We start from the raw sequence: 19,630 nt of genomic DNA on the forward strand, positions 1-19,630 counted from the left end.
GATAGTATTACACCCAGCTGGTTTCAATCATACTTAACAAATAGAACATGAAGAGTTTTGCTGAATGTCTCAGACAGTGTCGGAAAGGTAGAGCTGGCCGTTGTGGCCGAGCGGTTCTAGGCGCTTCAATCTGGAAACGTGCAACCGCTACAGTCGCAGGTTTGAATTCTGCCTAGGGCATGGATGTGTGTGATGTCCTTAGTTTAGTTACATTTAAGTAGTTCTAAGTTCTAGGGGACTGATGACCTCAGATGTTAAGTCCCAAAGAGCTCAGAGCCATTTGAAAGGCAGAAAATTTTAGTGACTTGGGGGGGGGGGGGGGTGGAGGGGATCACAAAGGGTTCAATTTTGGGTCCACTCCTATTATTTATACATGAGAATGACCTTCCACTCGAAAATTGGTACTTTTTGCAGATTACAATAAATTTCATAGAGAGAAAGCAACAAAAGAGTTGGTAAATGCCATTTTCCAAAGAAGTATTAAATGGTTTACTGAAGGTTTTCTGAAAATGGACCCTACTTAAATTCTGAAAACACACTACATTCAGTTCTACACAACAAAAACATTCATACCAAAAACTGATGTAGCACATGAGCAGAAATCAGTAAATAAGGTAGAATTCTCCAAACTTTTGGGTGTACATAACTGATGAAAACTTGAACTGGAAGAAGCAGCTTACTGAGCTTCTCAAACAATTACATTCAGTTACTTTTGCTCTCTGTTCAGTCACTAATCTTCGAAACAAATGTATCAACCTCCTGACATATTTTGCATATTTCCAATATTGTCACACAGAATAATTGTCGGGGTGCATCATTACTCAGAAAGAAAGTATTGATTGCACAAAAGTGAGCAGTAGGATAAATATGTGGTTTTCACTCACAGACATCATGCAGGTACCTCTTCAAGCAGCTAGGCATTTTAACAGTGCCACCTCAATACAAATACATTCACTAATTAAATTCATCGTAACTAATCCATCACAATTTGAGAAGAACATGATGTACATACTTACAATGACCTTTATTATCCATTAGTAAGGTTATCAGTGGCACAAAAAGGGTTCAATATGCAGCAACAAAAATTTTTAATCAGTAGCCCAACAACATAAAATATCTGACATATTTAAGACCTGCTTTGCTACCCCTAATATAAAATCATTTCTCCTGGACAACTTCTTCTGTTTCATTAATGAATTTCTATTGGTAGCCAGTAATAGTAATACTGATAGTAATAATAACAATAGACATAGTCCATATCAATTCAGGCAGGCTAGAAAAAAATCTTACCTTCATAGTCTCGGATGTTATTGAATTTAGCATATGTTAAAAAAAACGACTAAGTAAGGAACATGTATTTTTTTTTTGTTTTCTCCAAAAAAATTCTGCTCCAAGATACAGCCCTCCAAAGATGACATGACACTGCGCATACCATTTTGAAGAGGTGAATTTTGGAAAAAATTTTAAAATGCCATATCTCTGGAACAACTCTAGATTTTTTTTATTATTATTATTTGAAAGATAATTGCTTTATGGTTACAAAGAAATCCTCCATTTGGACTTATCTGTCAAAGTTATTATACTATAGCATTCTGAGCTTTTTAAATTATGGAATTTTTTTTCAAAAATGCCGATTCATAAAATTTTGATTTTTTCTGTTGATTATACCATATAGTTCTACAACCCCTGAAAAGGAGAGCTTCCACTTTTAGGCTGAACAGCTTTTATAAACAACTGAAATTTTTGCCATACATAAAACCTGTTTTGTTACCACATTATCACATAACAGGCTCATAAAAATCAAAACCTAGCCTTATGTAACATATTTTAGTTTTGAAAGATGAGTAAGAGACTCATTTTTCAAGCATTTTAAATGGTTCCAAAATGCATGTGAAAGGTCCAAAGACTTGAAGGTTTCAATTTGTACAACTTCTGTGAACTCTGTTTTGTACTGAAATTAGCCAGTCAATGAACTAAAAATGTGTTCCACAGCTTCAGTATCTTCCTTTGATATAGAGTGATGCCTTCTTGTTGAACTGGAGTGCTTACAATCTTCCAAAACATTGTGAACAGGAAGTGGGCACTGATTGCGTTACTGCTGTCCTGGAAACCTGCAGCTGGTCCATGTGGTAGCATAAAGTTCACTACAATTTCATTTAACTCATAACTGGTGTCTATAATCTCTGCAATCCACCAGTCACAGTCATACACACATGCCACAAACATCCCCCTTGTCAGGTTGTGAATCTGAATATTATCCTGCCGTTTCTGAGATGTTGGCCAAACAAACTAAATTTCTTCTGTCTTGCTCTTTAAAGTGTGTGCAATATGAGTTTGCCCATCACTCTGAGTGTAAAAATGTGTCTTCTGAATTCCTTTCACAGGAGTAATTTGTTTGGACCATTCTTCTTTGATTTTCTCTTTGGACAAAAGAATGAGGGCTGTAGATGTGTAAGATTTCACGACTCTCATAATATCCTCAGCATTCTGAGTTGAAGCAGTATTTGATCTGGAAAGATTAGGTTTTGTGGCATGGTGCTTCAGCAGGTCTCCTACACCATCACAAGGCCCCTTCCCGTGACCAGTAGCACTGGATACCCAGTCAGTTGGCACAAGCGACTTACTCAATTCAAACAGCTGGTAACGATTTTTAAAATGACTAGGATCACCATCGGAAATAATGATGATCTTCTCTGTCCCTGTTTGCAGTTGAAGAATTTGGTGCATTGCTAGCAAAGCATGTGCTGAGTCATGTCCTGTGTCATCACTTATAACTGCAACACTTGTGGTCTTGTTTTGAAAATATGTCACTCCTGTAAAAACTGAAACCTGGTCATTATGGTCATTACTTCAATGATACCCTTGTACTTCTTGTGGGAGAATTACAGACCAGTTCTCAACCAAATTACAGTGAAGCACTAAACATAGTTCTTCAGCCTGTACACACCCTTTCGCTTCTACAATGTGTTGTTGCAATTTCTTCAGGTGCTGGTGTGTCACTGCCTGCACTGACCATTTACCAAGTTCATCAATGAAATATTTTCCTCCCATGTCACATATGTAATTTCTGCAGAGTTATGTCCTATGTCTTTTCATATTATATCTCCCTTTATTAAAACATAATAAGTATATTGTTCATCATATTTACTAAATAGTTCATAGATGGTACCAAACATCAGTCAGATGCATGGTTATTACAATTTGGCTATTCCGCTATAGATATAGAGGGTGCTAACCTCTTTCTGCCTTACAGCCGATTTTCCTTGTAAATGCGAAACAATGCCAATGCCAATAAAATTTAAAAAGGACGACTGATAGCTGAAATCTATTATTTACATGTCAATATAACAGTCGCTGCATGCAACAGCCTTCTGAATGGAAGGTAACCTGATCAAGGTATAATATGTCGTGCTCCACTAAGTTCTTCAAAGTTACCACACAAAGTTCAAAATTTGTGCAGTACACATATAAACAGGCATCTCTAGGTGGGTGTGGAATTACCCACTTAGGTCATAGTGCATAAAATTTTATCTTCCAATGTGTAAAGTTGTATAGTTGCTCTTATAAACTGCAAAAGTTTCTTTAATACTGCAAGTCATGTACCTCTTCACTTTCACAACTTTTTGACCTTCAACTGTTACAGTTATAGTGCCCCCCCCCCCCCCCCCCCCACACACACACACACTCTGGCGAGAACAGTCCCATTCATCTTTCACATAAAATGACTGCACTATTTGAACTTGAGCTGCTTCTACAGGATGACCATAATAGGGATCTGGACTTCCAAAGACTCCTTCTACAGACCTCATATTTCTTGATTTGTCAATCATGTACTTTGATACTGATGGAATGTGATTCAAAATTGTTTTCTTTGAAAATGTCTCTGGAGAAATAGTGCAAACTTGCATCTTTTCACTGTAGGATGCACAATATTCAACAGCTGAACTGATATTTGTGAAAAATTCCTGGCAAGAGGTGCAAGAGTGCTTTGGTTCATTTTCTTCTGAAGATGGAATTTCTACTTTGAAAAGTGTGGTCAGTTTTGCTGTAGTGTATTCATCCATAGATTAGTTCAAGTACTTTCCACAACAGATTGTGGAAGTGCAGTGTTTAGTGATAGTGCTCATGAACCATGTGAAAAGCAAAAGGACCTTGTAAATAAGCCAGAACAAAAAAATTCGTTGACGCAGAAAAATAAGAAATCCGAGGTAAATTTAGTAAACAAACATCTGCCGACCTTACGTAGTCCCAATGGATTATCGGTTTGTGTGAAAAAGAAAGAGAAAATAAACAGCGCAGTTATGCCTACATTTTGTAGCTCCAAAACAATTACAAAAATCTAAATATATTCAGACAACCAAGGGTGAAACATAGCTACTGACTTTCGTAATAAAAGCAATGTGAACTTAACTTCCATGGTGAAACCAGGTGCGAAATTCTGCACAGCAACTGCAATAAGCCACGAAAAAATTCCTACATTAAGCAACAAAGACTATGCCATTTTCCTGGCGGGAACAAACGATGTCGCAAGAAACGAAAAACAAGATCTGTTGCTTTCACTAAAAATGCGACTGTATGAACTAAGATGTACTAACATCATTGTATTTTCAGTACCACATCGTCATGACCTAGCGGAATGGTCCTGCGTTAACAAAGAAGTAGAAAGTGCAAATAGTGAGACGAAACAGATATACAGACGATTTGAAAATGTGACTTTCATTGATATAAGCAAACTAGGAAGGAGAGTCCATACTAGACATGGTTTCCACCTAAATAGATTAGGAAAAAATTTCGTAAATGCAAAAATAATAGAAATAGTAAACGCCAAAACGAAAGTAAGTTGTGACACTTCAAACGTTGTGACACTTCAAACGTAATTTCCCTCAAGGACAAGATCCACAAACTACTTGGTGAATCTGAAAATGAAGCATCACCACTACAAGACAAGTGTGATGTTCTGACATCACAAGAAAACACCCCAAGTGCTAGCAGTTCACAAGGAAGCATATCAATAACAACAGAGCCAACACCTGAAGTATCAGAAACAGCTACACCATCATCATCATCAACAACAACAACACAAATGACAGCATCAATGACACCGGGAGCTACACCAGCAGCAGCAGCAGCAAGCAACTCACCATATCCCAGTGAACCACCTACAAGGTGCAGAAAACCTGTCCTTCTGGAGGATTTTTGGTACCTCGCCAGGGCAAGGAACAGAGTATGACACCACAAAACGTAAATACAAATGTAACCAGTTCTCATCCTCATCACCCGCAGATTCTAAGCTTAAACATTCAGTGTCTTAGAAAAAAATCATTAGAACTTGAGGTAGCTATGAACAGTGCAAATATTGACTGCATGTGCATTGTGGAGCATTGGTCCAGAAGTTTTGAACTAAGTAGCATTAATATTCATCCGTTTAAGTTGGCAAGCCAATATTGTAGAAAAAATACCAAAAATGGAGGTGTATGTATAATTACCAAACCAAGTATCAGCTATAAAAGAAGGTGTGAAGTAGAATCATTGAGCATGGAAAATCATTTTGAAGCAGAAGCTGTGCAGTTGAATGAAATACAGGGAAAAGTCATAGTCACAGCAATATACAGACCACCTACTGGTGATGCAGACACATTCTTTAACCAATTAGAAATACTGCTTAACACTCTGTTCAGCGATAGAGCCACTGTAGTTGTGTGTGGTGACTTCAATATTAATCTTATGAGTGAAAGTAGGCTAAAAAACCAGTTCCTAAATCTGTTATGTAGTTTCAACCTGCTTCCACACATACACACACCCACAAGAATAACAAATAATACAGTCAGTCTTACTGATAATATATTTTCAAATGTAGGACGCACAGAAGTTGAAGTAACAAATACTGATTTGGGATTATCAGACCACAATGCTCTTGTCCTCAAAATTCCTTCAAGGCCACTGAAAGAGAGAGAGAGAAAAAAAAACACACTTCATGTATAAAAGAAATTTTTCTACAGAGACCTGTGTAGAATTCATAAATATGCTAACTAATGAGGCTTGGGCAGAAGTACTATCCCTAACAAATACAAATGATGCATATAACACATTTTCTTCCATTTTCATGGGATATTTTGAAATGTGTTTTCAAAAAAAGCTGTCAAAAATCAGGTCACATGGCAATACAAAGCCAAGTTCTTGGATCACAGCTGGCATCAAAACTTCCTGTGGAACTCTAAAGAGACTAATTTCTAAAATGAAAACATCCACAGACCCACAATTCATAGAATATGTCAGGAATTACAAGAGGGTATATAGAAAAGTAATTGCTAAAGCAAAATTCATGAGTAATGATAGTTTTATAAGACAGTCTGAAAACAAATCAAAAGCCATATGGGGTATTGTGAAGACTGAAATGGGGAAGAGTTGTGAAAACCAGGACATTAGCCTCAAAAATTTGAAAAATGTCAACATTAATAAACAAGATTTGCCAAATTATATTAACAATTATTTCATACATGCAACAACTTCATTAAGCTTAAAATTTACAAACGAAGAAAAACCTGAATATCCAAAAACAGCTTGTAGGATGAGGGTAGAGCTAACAAATGAGGGTGAAGTGTTGAAAGTGATACAAAGCTTGAAACCCAAATTGTCGGCTGGCATAGATGAGGTGCCTGTGTCAATCATAACAAGGACAGCACCACAAATCGCAAAGCCCTTTGCACACATAGCCAATTTGTCATTCAGTGAAGGAGCTTTTCCAGAAAGGCTGAAAATTTCAAAAATGAAGCCATTATTTAAAAATGGCGACAAGTATAAGGTAAAAAACTATCACCCAGTATCTCTCCTCCCAGCACTTTCAAAAATATTAGAAAAACTGATGAAGCACCGAATCAACAAATATCTAAATGACCATAATTTACTAAACAGAAATCAGCATGGCTTCCAAGCACGTAAAAATACCGAAACAGCAGTAATGTGCTACACTGAACAAATAATCAAAAATCTAGAAAAAGATTATAGTGTAGTAGGAGTAAATTTAGACCTCTCCAAAGCTTTTGACACTGTGAATCAGGACATTCTTTTAGAAAAGTTGGAAGCGTTGGGTATACATGGGATAGGAAAAAATGGTTTGAATCATACCTAAAAAACAGAACACAGGTTGTAGGACTGACATCAACTTACTCCAACCACAAAATTAATTCAGTATCAGAGGCAAAAAATGTAGAAATAGGAGTAACACAAGGCAGCATCCTAAGGCCCATATCGTTTCTTGTCTATATAAATGATTTTCAAACCTCAGATGATGCAGCCAACGCAATAGTATTTGCAGATGATACTAGTGTGATAATAAGAGCACCAAAGCCATTGCTACCAACAACTTCTGATAAAGTACTAAATTACATCTACTCTTGGTTCAATGCAAACAGGTTGACATTGAATATGTCAAAATGTAAATATCCATCTGGTGTGGGGTGAAAAAGCCTTAGACAGAGTGACATCCACAAATTGCTGAGGATTCATGTGGATGAAAACTTAAATTTTAACGACCACGTAATAAAACTTGCACAGAAACTTAAGTCAGCCTGTTTTGCCCTCAGAATTATTGCAAAAGTTTGTACCTCAGAGGGTGCCAGAATGGTATATTTCAGCTATTTTCAATCTCTTGCCACATACGGAATAATATTTTGGGGTTCCACAACAGGGTGCCTAAAACAAATTTTTTTGTTGCAGAAGAGGGCCATCCGAATAATAACTCACAGTCATCCACAGACACACTGCAAACCCATATTCAAAAATCTTGGAATACTTACTATACCATCATTATACATATACAAATGTGTATTGTATGTCAGGACCCACATTGCAGATTTTCAGACAAATGCCGACTTTCATAACTACAATACCCGTAAAGCGCAGCACTCCATACTCAGCGAACAAAAAGAACGAATACACAAAGGCATGTGAGCCATATCGGTGCAAAACTGTACAACGCACTGCCAGTCAACATCAAGCAGTTAGAAGATGATAACAAATTTAAAACAGAATTTAAAAAATTTCTGGTAGAACAATGTTTTTATTCTGTAAATGACTGTGTAGGTCAATAAATTTTTTCTGATGATATTTATAAAGGCAAAATGAAAAATACTCTATCTGTACCTAATCATTCATTACATTTATATACTTAAAGGACAGCTGTTGTGTGATGTAAATATATACTTAAGCAGTGTTGTGTATATAAGGACTTGCCGTTTAGGGGGGACAAAACTAAAGCCTTATGAAAAACAGACTATGCATTTAAAATAACAATCAGGGATGTATATGGGCTATATTAATTTCGTGTATTATTATTAACTTCATTCTATTATTTTGTTTTGTACTTTTTTACGTATATATTGCTTGTGTCCCATTTCTTTGAAATGGCTTACATGTACCCTTGACAACATCCATAAAATATTTATTGTCAATGGATGGATAAATAAAATAAATAAATAAAATAAATAGTAATTTGTCTGCACTTGCTTGATGGATAGAGCTTATGACTCAACTTTACTGACCATGGTTTCTTAACAGGACTAACACCTCCCTCTGTAGTTGACTGATTCAGGGTATTTAATTCTCCCTCTATTGATGCAAAATTTGCACCATCCGCACCATGGGAGGCTTCACCTTTTTCAGATACTATGATTGTTGTTACTCTGTCAAAACATTTAGAACACATGAAGTCGTCACTGGAAACATCTTCACTTTGAAACAGAGTCTTCAAATGAGAACACTTATTCCCAACCAGAACAAAGTCTGTTTTTTGTTTGTCTTATATATCACTCTTTCATGGATATGCAAATAGTTTCTTAGAAGCCTCTTCAGAAACGAATTATCACTGAACAACTACAATACAGAAACCTGTAATGAACAACCACAAGAAAGAAACTGACAAGAAACTACAACAAAGTGTAAGAAATATCTGCAACAATGAAAGTGAAAAGAAATAACTGCAACAAAGAAAGTGATAAGAAATAACTGCACAAAGACAATAGAATTAAACATTGTAACAAAGAATTAGTAAGAAACAACTTCAGTGAAGACATACATTACCCTTGAAAGGTAAAAAAATGATTTTTTAAAATACAATCTGTCCAACTTAAAAGTGGAAGCTCTCCTTTACAGAGAATATAGTACTACATGGTACTAATCAACAGAATAAGAATCTAACTTTTCGAGATTGGCATTTCTGGAAAAAAAAAATTATCTAATTTATAAAAAAAATTCAAAAGGCGACAATAAAAGAACTTTGACAGATATGTCCAAACGGAGGATATCATTGTAATCATAAAGCAATTATATTTCAAATAAAAAAATTCTAACAAAATATGTAGAACTGTTACAGACACACAGCATTTTATTTTTTTATTTTTTTAAATTCACATCTTCAAAATGATGTTTGCAGTGTCATCTTTGGAGGGTCTGTATCTCGAGGCAGGAATTTTTTGGAGAAAACAAACCAATACGTGTTTCTTACTTACTCCTAAATTTTAACATATGCTAAACTCAATAACATCCGAAACTATGAAGGTAACACCCCCACCTCTAGTGATAAAGATTATGCCAATAATAACAAGCAATTGAAAATAAGCAATTGAATGAGTAGAGCTAAAAATAATAATGAGTTCATTAAGGTTAACATTAATTATTTATATATATCCTGTAAACCAACCCATTCCACATCATTCTGATAAAATAATCACTCAAATGATCTATGGAACATGTAACTAACTAACTAACTAACCAACTAACCATCATCAGTTGTAATGGGCCATTACAACTGTGTGTTACAGGGAAACTCTTCATTGCTACATCCAGCCGCAGCAGATATAGGTGCACATCTTTTTCCAGTAGCACAGCCTGCTTTTTTCGTATCCAGTGTAGAGTAGGTAGTCATGCCTGAAGGAAATGTATGCTGCTTGACACAGCATTGCAGTAACTGTCAGCTAGTGCATACATTGTGATCACAAAGCAGAGGCAGCATACTTAGCACAGCCACTGGTAATGGCTCGGACTATCTGCCTGATTCTGTGGGCAGTCCAGAGGTGTTGAACCTTTAGCTCTGAGGAGTGTGCCCAGTTGCTGACTAGTAGAGGCTGTCTGACCTCACCCAGGTCTGGTGACCTCTGTCACTTAAATCTTTGCTGCTTGGTGGGTCACCAAGCCTGCTACTTGTAGTGTCCCTACACACGGTTGTTCTGCTATCTGTTGGCAATAGTACACACAGCTGATTTACAGAACGCTATGTCATTGTGTTATTGCAGGAGTTTTGCCACACGTCAGTGTAACATGGGGGACAGGTATGAGCTTGGAATGTGCCAGCAGCTGCACGCCTTTGGGGCAGTCAGTGTATCACTATGTCCCAAAACTCCTCCATGGTACAGTATTTCATCAGCATCATGCCAATATGACCTGTTAACTATATCTGCAGGATAATATTCAGCACAGAATAACAAGTAAACGTTGAGCATAGGCATATTTTGTGTCCAGTTTGTTTTACACTCTAAGAAGGAAAAGGGGACAATGCACCACCAAGGAAGTATCCAAATGGGACAGAAATTGGCAGATGTGCTTTGTACAGACAAACAAATGATCACAATTTCAAAATATTGGATGATTTATTCAGGAGAAAGAGCTTCAGAAACTGAGGAAGTCAATATTACATTGATCAACCTCTGGCCCTTATGCAAGCAGTCTTTTGGCTTGGTGTTGTTTGATAGAGTTGGATGTCCTGATGGATGTCAAGGCCACAGCAAGCCTTCCTGCACACAATGCAGAATACCAACTGAAGAACCTCAATAAATGAAATTAAAGCTTCTTTGTATGGTCACTTTTTCCCCAGTCATAAAAGTGAGATGTGTCAGTGAGTGATATAGGGCCTACTATGTTTCAGTCGTAAACAACTTGAGATGATTAAACATGAACCCTTACTGTGACACTGGCATATTATAATCTTATGCATTGTGTGAAACTCCAAGATTCAATTAAACTTCCAATAACCATTATTTTATGAACATATTACTTTATTCAGACCTGACATAATTTTGACATCTATCCCCATTTTCAATTGGCTAAATTTATGATTCTTCTGCAGCACCCCCCCTTTTTTTTTGGCTAAATGTCAGCTGCAGCTATGTGATATGTGATGTACATACGTCTGCAACAGAGAAACTTTTGAAGCAGCTGGACATGAAAAGGCAGTTTATAGAAGAGTGACTGTGTTGTAAACACAAGGTTAGAAATTTTTTATTAAATTGTCTTTAAGTATCAGTTCCCCAAGTACAAAAATGGTTCTCTTTTAGCACAACAGAAGTTAGCACCAGCACTCTGTCAGAGGCAGTATGCTCTTCCCTACAGTTTACCATGAGCCTTTGGAGCATAGTGCAATTTGGCATTTTTTCAAATTATAAAAATACTTTCCAACAGTTAAAGAAATAATAAGTGATTGAAACAGTGCAGTAAGTCCTACAAAAAATAACTAGTGTAGTTCTCTGAGATGAATAAACTCATTACTAAGACTTTTACATACATATAAACTTACCATTCATTCATTTAATAATGAATAAAAAAAATAGGAGCACAGGAAAGCTACTATAAACAGCAGAGTGAACACATTGTAGTAGCCAAGATAGACACAAAGCCCACGCCTACCACAATAGTAAAAGTTTATATGCCAACTAGCTGATAAAGAGATTGAAGAAACGTATGATGCAATAAAAGAAATTATTCAGATAGTGAAGGGTGATGAAAATACAATAATAAATTTCCTTTACTTTATGTCTGTGGCCACAAATTTTTTGTCATCAGACTACCGGTTTCGGCCTATAATGGCCATCTTCAAATCTGCAGTAAAATATGGGAAAACATAAATACGCTGGCAGATTGTCTACAGCTTTTAAAAAAAAAAAAAAAAAAGTGTGTTGACATATATGTATATTTGTGCCCTTTAAGTATGAAGAGGCGTACCTGTTCTATAAAAACATGTCCTAATTTACTGCAGCCATAGTGGCATCGTCAAACATTAAACACAAAATTAGCATCAGCATCGTAAGATACATATAAATAACAGCATATGCAATAGTCATCTTGTGAGCAGCACTACTGTTCAAAACAAATTCCATACAGTAGCCACAAGATGTTTGTGTTGCAAGTGAACCAGATGTCACTACTGTAGGCATACACATATTCTTCAATAATTAATTGAACAAATTAAAATAAATGAGGATACAACTGGTAAAGTCTGTAATGGGTTTTTAAGCTATAAGAGGCATCAAAGTAATAAAAAGTGATTAAATAAAACACGACAGAAGTTAGACAGTTAAAATGAGGAAGAGTTAAGAGATGGTAACTGACATATGCTCAAGTGCCAATATTATAAATAATGACATATATAACAAACAGCTCTATATGAGGAATTCTGCCTTATGCAAGGCATCTTTTTTCTGTTTTGTTTCACCCAGACATGTTTCAGCACTTTTTTTGCTGTTTTCAGTGGGTTATGACTATGGAATATGCTGTTATTTATATATATTTGACGATGCTGGTGCTAGTTTTCTGAATAACTTTTGACGATGCCACTGTGGCTGTAGTACATTAGGATATGTTTTTGTAGAACAGGTATGCCCCTTCATACTTAAATGGCACAAAATAGAGGGAAACATTCCACATGGGAAAAATATATCTAAAAACAAAGATGATGTGACTTACCAAATGAAAGCGCTGGCATGTCGATAGACACACAAACATACACACAAAATTCAAGCTTTCACAACCAACGGTTGCTTCATCAGGAAAGAGGGACGGAGAGGGAAAGACGAAAGGATTTGGGTTTTAAGGGAGACGGTAAGGAGTCATTCCAATCCCGGGAGCGGAAAGTGTATATCTGTCTTTTTTTCCCCCTAAGGTAAGTCTTTCCACTCCCGGGATTGGAATGACTCCTTACCGTCTCCCTTAAAACCCACATCCTTTCGTCTTCCCCTCTCCTTCCCTCTTTCCTGATGAAGCAACCGTAGGTTGCGAAAGCTTGAATTTTGTGTGTATGTTTGTGTGTCTATCGACATGCCAGTGCTTTCGTTTGGTAAGTCACATAATCTTTGTTTTTTTTATATATATATATATATATATATATATATATATATATATATATATATATATATATATATATATATGGTCTATTTAAGCTGTAGACAATCTGCTATGTTTTCCCATATTTTGCTGCAGATCTGAGGATTGTCATTATAGACAGAAAGTGGTAGTCTGATGGCAAAAAATTTGTGACCACAGACGTAAAGTAAAGGAAATTTATTCTATATTCGAGTCACTGTTTTATTCAGGGCCATGTCGCAGCTTGTGAAAATTTAATAGCAGGAAAAGGAAGAGAAGGAAACATAGTAGGTGAATATGGAATGGAGGTAAGGAATAACAGAGGAAGCTGGCTGATAGAATTTTGCACACAGTATAACTTATTAATAGCTGACACTTGGTTTAAGAATGACGAAAGAAGGTTGTAGACATGGAAGAGACCTGGAGACACTGGAAGGTTTCAGATAGATTATATAATCGTAAGAAAGAGATTTAGGAACCAGGTTATAAACTGTAAGACATTTCCAGGGTCAGATGTAAACTCTGGCCACAATTTATTGGTTATGAACTGTAGATTAAAACTGGAGAAACTGCAAGAAAACATAGGAATTTAAGGAGATGGGACCTGGATAACTGAAAGAACCAGAGGTTGTAGAGTGTTTCAGAGAGGGCGTTGGGGAACGATTGACAAGAACAGGAGAAAGAACTACAGTAAAAGAAAAGCAGGTAGCTTTGAGAGAGGAAATAGTGAAGGCAACAGAGGATCAAGCAGGTAAAAAGACAAGGGCTAGTAGAAGTCCTTGGGTAACAGAAGAGATATTGAATTTAATTGAGGAAAGGAGAAAATATAAAAATGCGGTAAATGAAGCAGGGATGGCTAGAGGACAAATGTAAGGATGTAGAGGCATATATTACTAGGGGTATGGTAGATACAGCTTACAGGAAAAATTCAACACGCAAGTTGGTGGAAGGAGTATATAGAGGGTTAGAGGGCCTATACGAGGGTGATGTACTTGAGGGAAGTATTATCGAAATGGAAAAGGACGGAGATGAAGACGAAAGGGGAGATATGATACTGCGTGAAGAATTTGACAGAGCACTGAAAGACCTACATAGAAACATGGTCCCAGGAGTAGATACCATTCAATTAGAACTACTGATAGCTTTGGGAGAGCCAGCCATGACAAAATTCTTTCATCTGGTGAGCAAGATGTACGAGACAGGCGAAATACTCTCAGACTTCAAGAAGAACATAGTACTTCCAATCCCAAAGAAAGCAGGTGTTGACAGGTGTGAAAATTACCGAACTATCAGTTTAATAAGTCACGGCAGCAAAATACTAACATGAATTCTTCACAGATGAATGGAATAACTGGTAGAAGCCAACCTCGAGGAAGATCAATTTGGATTCCGTAGAAATGTTGGAACAAGTGAGGCAATATTAACCCTACGACTTACCTTAGAAGATAGATTAAGGAAAGGCAAACATACATTTCCAGCATTTGTGGACTTAGAGAAAGCTTTTGATAATGTTGACTGGAATGCTCTCTTTTAAATTCTGAAGGTGGCAGGTGTAAAATATAGAGAGCAAAGGACTATTTATGTACAATTTGTTCAGAAACCAGATGGTAGGTATACGAGTCGAGGGGCATGAAAGGGAAGCAGTGGTTGAGAAAGGAGTGATACAGGATTGTATGTTATTCAATCTGTATACTGAGCAAGCAGTAAAGGAAACAAAAGAAAAATTTAGAGCAAGAATTAAAATTCATGGAGAACAAATAAAAACTTTGAGGTTTACTGATGACATTGCAATTCTGTCAGAGACAGCAAAGGACTTGGAAGAGCAGTTGAACAGAATAGACACTGTCCTGAAAGGAGGATGTAAGATGAACATCAACAAAAGCATAATGAGGGTAATGGAAAGTAGTTGAATTAAATCAGGTGATGCTGAGGGTATTAGATTAGGAAATGAAACACTTAAAGCAGTAGATGAGTTTTGCTATTTGGGGAGCAAAATAACTGACGATGGTCAAAGTGGAGAGGATATAAAATGTAGACTGGCAATGGCAAGGAAAGTGTTTCTGAAAAGGAGAAATTTGTTAACTTCGAGCCAGCCAGGATGGCCGAGCGGTTCTAGGCGCTACAGTCCGGAACCACACGACCACTACGGTCGCAGGTTCGAATCCTGCCTCAGGTATGGATGTGTATGATATCCTTAGGTTAGTTAGGTTCAAGTAGTTCTAAGTTCTAGGGGATTGATGACCTCAGAAGTTAACTCACATTGTGCTCAGAGCCATTTGTTAACTTCGAGTGTAGATTTAAGTGTCAGGAAGTCTTTTCTGTAAAGTATTTGTATGGAGTGTAGCCATGTATGGAAGTGAAACTTGGATGATAAATAGTTTAGACAAGAAGAGAATAGAAGCTTTCGAAATGTGGTGCTACAGGAGAATGCTGATGATTAGATGGGAAGTTCACATAGCTAATGAGGAGGTACTGAATAGAATTGGGGAGAAGAGGAATTTGTGGCACAACGTGACTAGAAGAAGGGATCGGTTGGTAGGACATGTTCTGAGGCATCAGGACATAACCAATTTAGTATTGGAGGGACGCATGGAGGGTAAAAATCGTAGATGAATTCACTAGGCAGATTCAGAAGGATGTAGGTTGCAATAGTTACTCGGAGATGAAGAATCTTGCACAGGATAGAGTAGCATGGAGAGCTGCATCAAACCAGTCTCTGGACTAAAGATCAAGTGTGAGGTCATCTACATGAGTGCTAAAAGGAATTCGTTAAACTCTAATTACATGATAAATCAGTCAAATCTAAATGCCTTAAATTCAACTAAATACCTAGGAATTACAATTATGAACAACTTAAATTGGAATGAACGCACAGAAAATTTTGTGGGGAATGCTAACCAAAGACTGCGTTTTATTGACAGGACACTTAGAAAATGTAACAGATCTACTAAGGAGACTGACTACACTATGCTTGTCCATTCTCTTTTAGTATAATGCTGTGCGGGGTGGGATCCTTAGCATACAGGACTGATGGAGTACATCGAAAAAGTTCGAAGAAGGGCAGCATGTTTTGTATTCTCGCGAAATATGGGAGAGAGTGTCACTGATACAGAATTTGGGCTGGACATCATTAAAAGAAAGGCGTTTTTCGTTGCAACGGGATCTTCTCATGAAATTCCAATCACCAACTTTCTCCGCCGAATGCAAAAATATTTTGTTGACACCGACCTACATAGGGAAAAACTATCACCATGATAAAATAAGGGAAATCAAAGCTCGTACGGAAAGATATAGGTGTCTGTTCTTTCCACACGCTATACAAGATTGAAATAATAGTGAATTGTGAAGGTGGTTTGATGAACCCTCTGCCAGGCACTGAAATGTGATTTGCAGAGTATCCTGCAGGTGTAGATCAAATGTACCATGTAAGAGTCAAGTATCTACATCTATACTCTGTGAACCACTGTAAAGTGCATGGAAGATGGTATGGCTGACTGTAACAGTTACTGGGCTTGTTTTCATTTTCATTTACATATGGAGCATGTGACAAGTGCAATTTAACACTGCTAATTTGTCTTAATTTCCAGAACAAGTATTGAATTTTCTGAATGACTGTCTGATGAATGTATAGACATACAGAAGCTTTTGAGCTGAAATTATTTTATGGTTGTATAAAAATAGTGCAAAAAACTGGCTGGGGAGGCAGTCTTCTACATGAAGAAAATAGCTTCACAAAGAGGTGAACCAGGGATCATATGACTAATGATAAAGGCTTTGTCATTATCATACACTGAAAAGTAAGCTGCTTAAATACGTAGACACACACAGAACAGATAAACATGTTTTACAAGGATAGGACAGTTGGTTGGCCATGGCATTGCTGAAGGAATCATCCCAGCATTTCACTCATTAAAGGAAACCTACATCAAAATGACCAGACACCATCCAACCAAATAGATAATGTAAGTTTACTGAACAACATACATAACATACATCATGGTGGCAGATTACCTTATCATCCACAGGAAGTGTCAATTCATCCTTACTCTCACCTAAAATTTAGTATGTAGAAAGCTTTCCACAATAAGTCTGCGAAACAATGAGCTTTTAGTGTGCAAGGTATTTCAATTGCTACAGAGGGCTTTCTTCCTCCACATCTTTTCCTAAATACAAAAAAGGAACAGGAAGAAGAAGAAGAAGAACACAAAACTGGAAACGACAAAAAGTGAACAAATTGCTGAAAGGAGGAGGACTGAGGTTTAATGTGGTGAGGACAAGAAGGGGCACTTGAGACTGGGTGCAAGCTTGGAATGGACAAAGATGAGGAAGGGAATTGGGTGTACCCTTTTCAAGGAATCACGCTGCTATTTTTTTTCAGCTGGTTGCAAGAAACATGGGAAAACCCATAACTTGATGGGTAGGCTAAAATAGAACTCTGATGCTCCCAAAACTACTCATATGGCTTGAACACTGACACCTCATTCGGTAAAAAAAATGTAACTAAACTGAGTCGTTTCGTGACCTCAAGAATATTTCTTCTAATTTAAATTCTCATTAACACCATGCATAGTCAAAAATTTTGACTTTTCTACCTTAGTCTTCAATCCATCTCCATATAGTAAGTTTTATCATCGCTTTTCACAACAAAAAAGTGTAGAAGAAAGATGAAATACTTGAGGAGGAGACAAAATAAACATTGCTTATAAACTAAAGTGGGGCATAGCATGCATCAACACTGCATTACACAAAAAATAATTGAACTAAACAACAGCTGAATGTATTAAACTAGAGTGGGTCACCTTTCAACCTAACTTAGGCCTTCAGCTCGATACATATCAGTCTGTTACCATAACCAAGATATCAGGGGAGGGGGGTGGGTCCAGTATCACACTACCCCATTCCACTGATAGGTACCCAACACTGTAGATCGGCCTGTCTTGTACAGCTGCCAGGATACAATCTTTTGATATAGCTATGATAGCCCCTAATTTTACTGTCGCGAGAGATGCAAAATACATACCTTCCAGGAGCTGCTCCTGTTTGTGTGAATATATGACGGTCTTCGAATGGAAACTTTTTTGGACCTTCTTTCACACATTTCTTCGACACTGTTTCCACCTTTGGTCCTTTCACATCGCCGTTTCCAGGAATACAGATGAGCTTCAGTATACAACCAACATCTTCGGTCGTAGGTGTATAGGAATAACCATTTCCTATTAATTCGAAGTCACCCTGTTTTTTCCTGTACCACAGAAACTCGCAATCTCCCACATTCGTATATGAAGTCTTAAAAGTAAATGGGGAAATCGGAAAACCAACTATTATGACTCTTGGAAGGATTATTTCATCTACGCATGGGCCATTCAACACGATATTATATCGAACACTGCCAATACGCAAATGCATTTCGTCGCCCACCCAAAACGGCAAGTCCATACATAAACAATCAGCGGATACTGGACAATCGTTACTATAGAATTTAGCAGATATGGATTCAACGTCTACATCTCCTAGTGCGCCTCCTGCGTCTTTTAACTCCTTTACTTTGTTGGTGATACAAATGACAATTTTATTCAACAAATAATCGGCGGTTGCAGTCAATTTTGCAACAACACTGCAATAATCGTCTATCTTACGTGACTCACTCTGGAACTGGAAACACACAAGCAGGTATTTGTCCTCCTTAATACGGCTGAAAAATACATTCGGGTTTTCGTTGTCTGTCATTTCGAGTTAAAGTATCTTACCTTATAAAACGATTTTCGGTTTAGATCTGAGATAAAATGTTACCAAATTATATTCATGTTTCATCCGCATCACTTTCATCAGTATCACGCACAGGTGTTCTCGTAAGAATTCAACGATCTCACACAACATAATAAAAACACCCAATACTGTATGTCACTCTATCTATATTGACGTTACGCGTTACCATGGCAACGACGACGAACAAATTGTTACTTTGCAGTTCGTGTCGCAGTTATTGATAATTTCATCTATTTATGAGCGGAACTTCCCCCAGAATGAAGAGAATGCTAACTACATATAATTGTATCTCAGTACAGATAACATTTTGGTATCTATATTAAGGTGTGTCCACACGATGCCTTTTTAGCTGTGTTCAGCTTTGCGCATGCGCGTAAGTTTCCAACAGCGCATCTACGCATGCGCTTTTGTGCATGGAAATGGAGCCCGTACGTACAGGTGCATTGCTACCCGCCTTCGGTGAGATTCCTTGCCCTTTTTTAGCAGACGACAGGTAGCTGAGGAGCATGTGTCTGTGTGTTGTGGTTCTGTTGTGATGCGAATTATGGGCAGTAATGTCTGCTGACTCTGAAGGAAGCACTAAATCCTGCCCGAATAGGCCATGGCTCAATGGTACTGGCCGGCCGCCGTGTCGTCCTCAGCTCACAGCACGCCTCTCAACTGGCTGTATTTCAATTTACGATATCGGAGCTGGCGCTTCTCAATTAAGTAACTCCCCAGTTTGCCTCGCAAGGGC

General features: G+C 37.4%; 1 protein-coding gene across 5 annotated transcripts in view; it reads right to left on the minus strand.

Annotated features, from left to right (window-relative positions):
- LOC124615394 (2',5'-phosphodiesterase 12-like) overlaps window positions 1-19,239 on the minus strand; it is a 166,221-nt gene extending 146,982 nt beyond the window's left edge. For 4 of the 5 annotated variants that reach the window (XR_006979786.1, XR_006979785.1, XM_047143223.1 and 1 more), the window contains exon 1: window positions 18,149-19,239. Coding sequence is in view for 2 of the 5 variants with exons in the window: in XM_047143223.1 (XP_046999179.1) it covers window positions 18,149-18,855 (707 nt within the window). In the remaining 3 variants the exon portion in view is untranslated. The remainder of the gene's footprint in view (window positions 1-18,148) is intronic. The other variant, XM_047143224.1, reaches the window with a different exon arrangement.
- Between the last annotated feature and the right edge of the window lie 391 nt (window positions 19,240-19,630).

The sequence above is a fragment of the Schistocerca americana genome, chromosome 5 (genome assembly GCF_021461395.2).
Source record: "Schistocerca americana isolate TAMUIC-IGC-003095 chromosome 5, iqSchAmer2.1, whole genome shotgun sequence".
NCBI classification, from domain to species: Eukaryota; Metazoa; Arthropoda; class Insecta; order Orthoptera; family Acrididae; genus Schistocerca; species Schistocerca americana.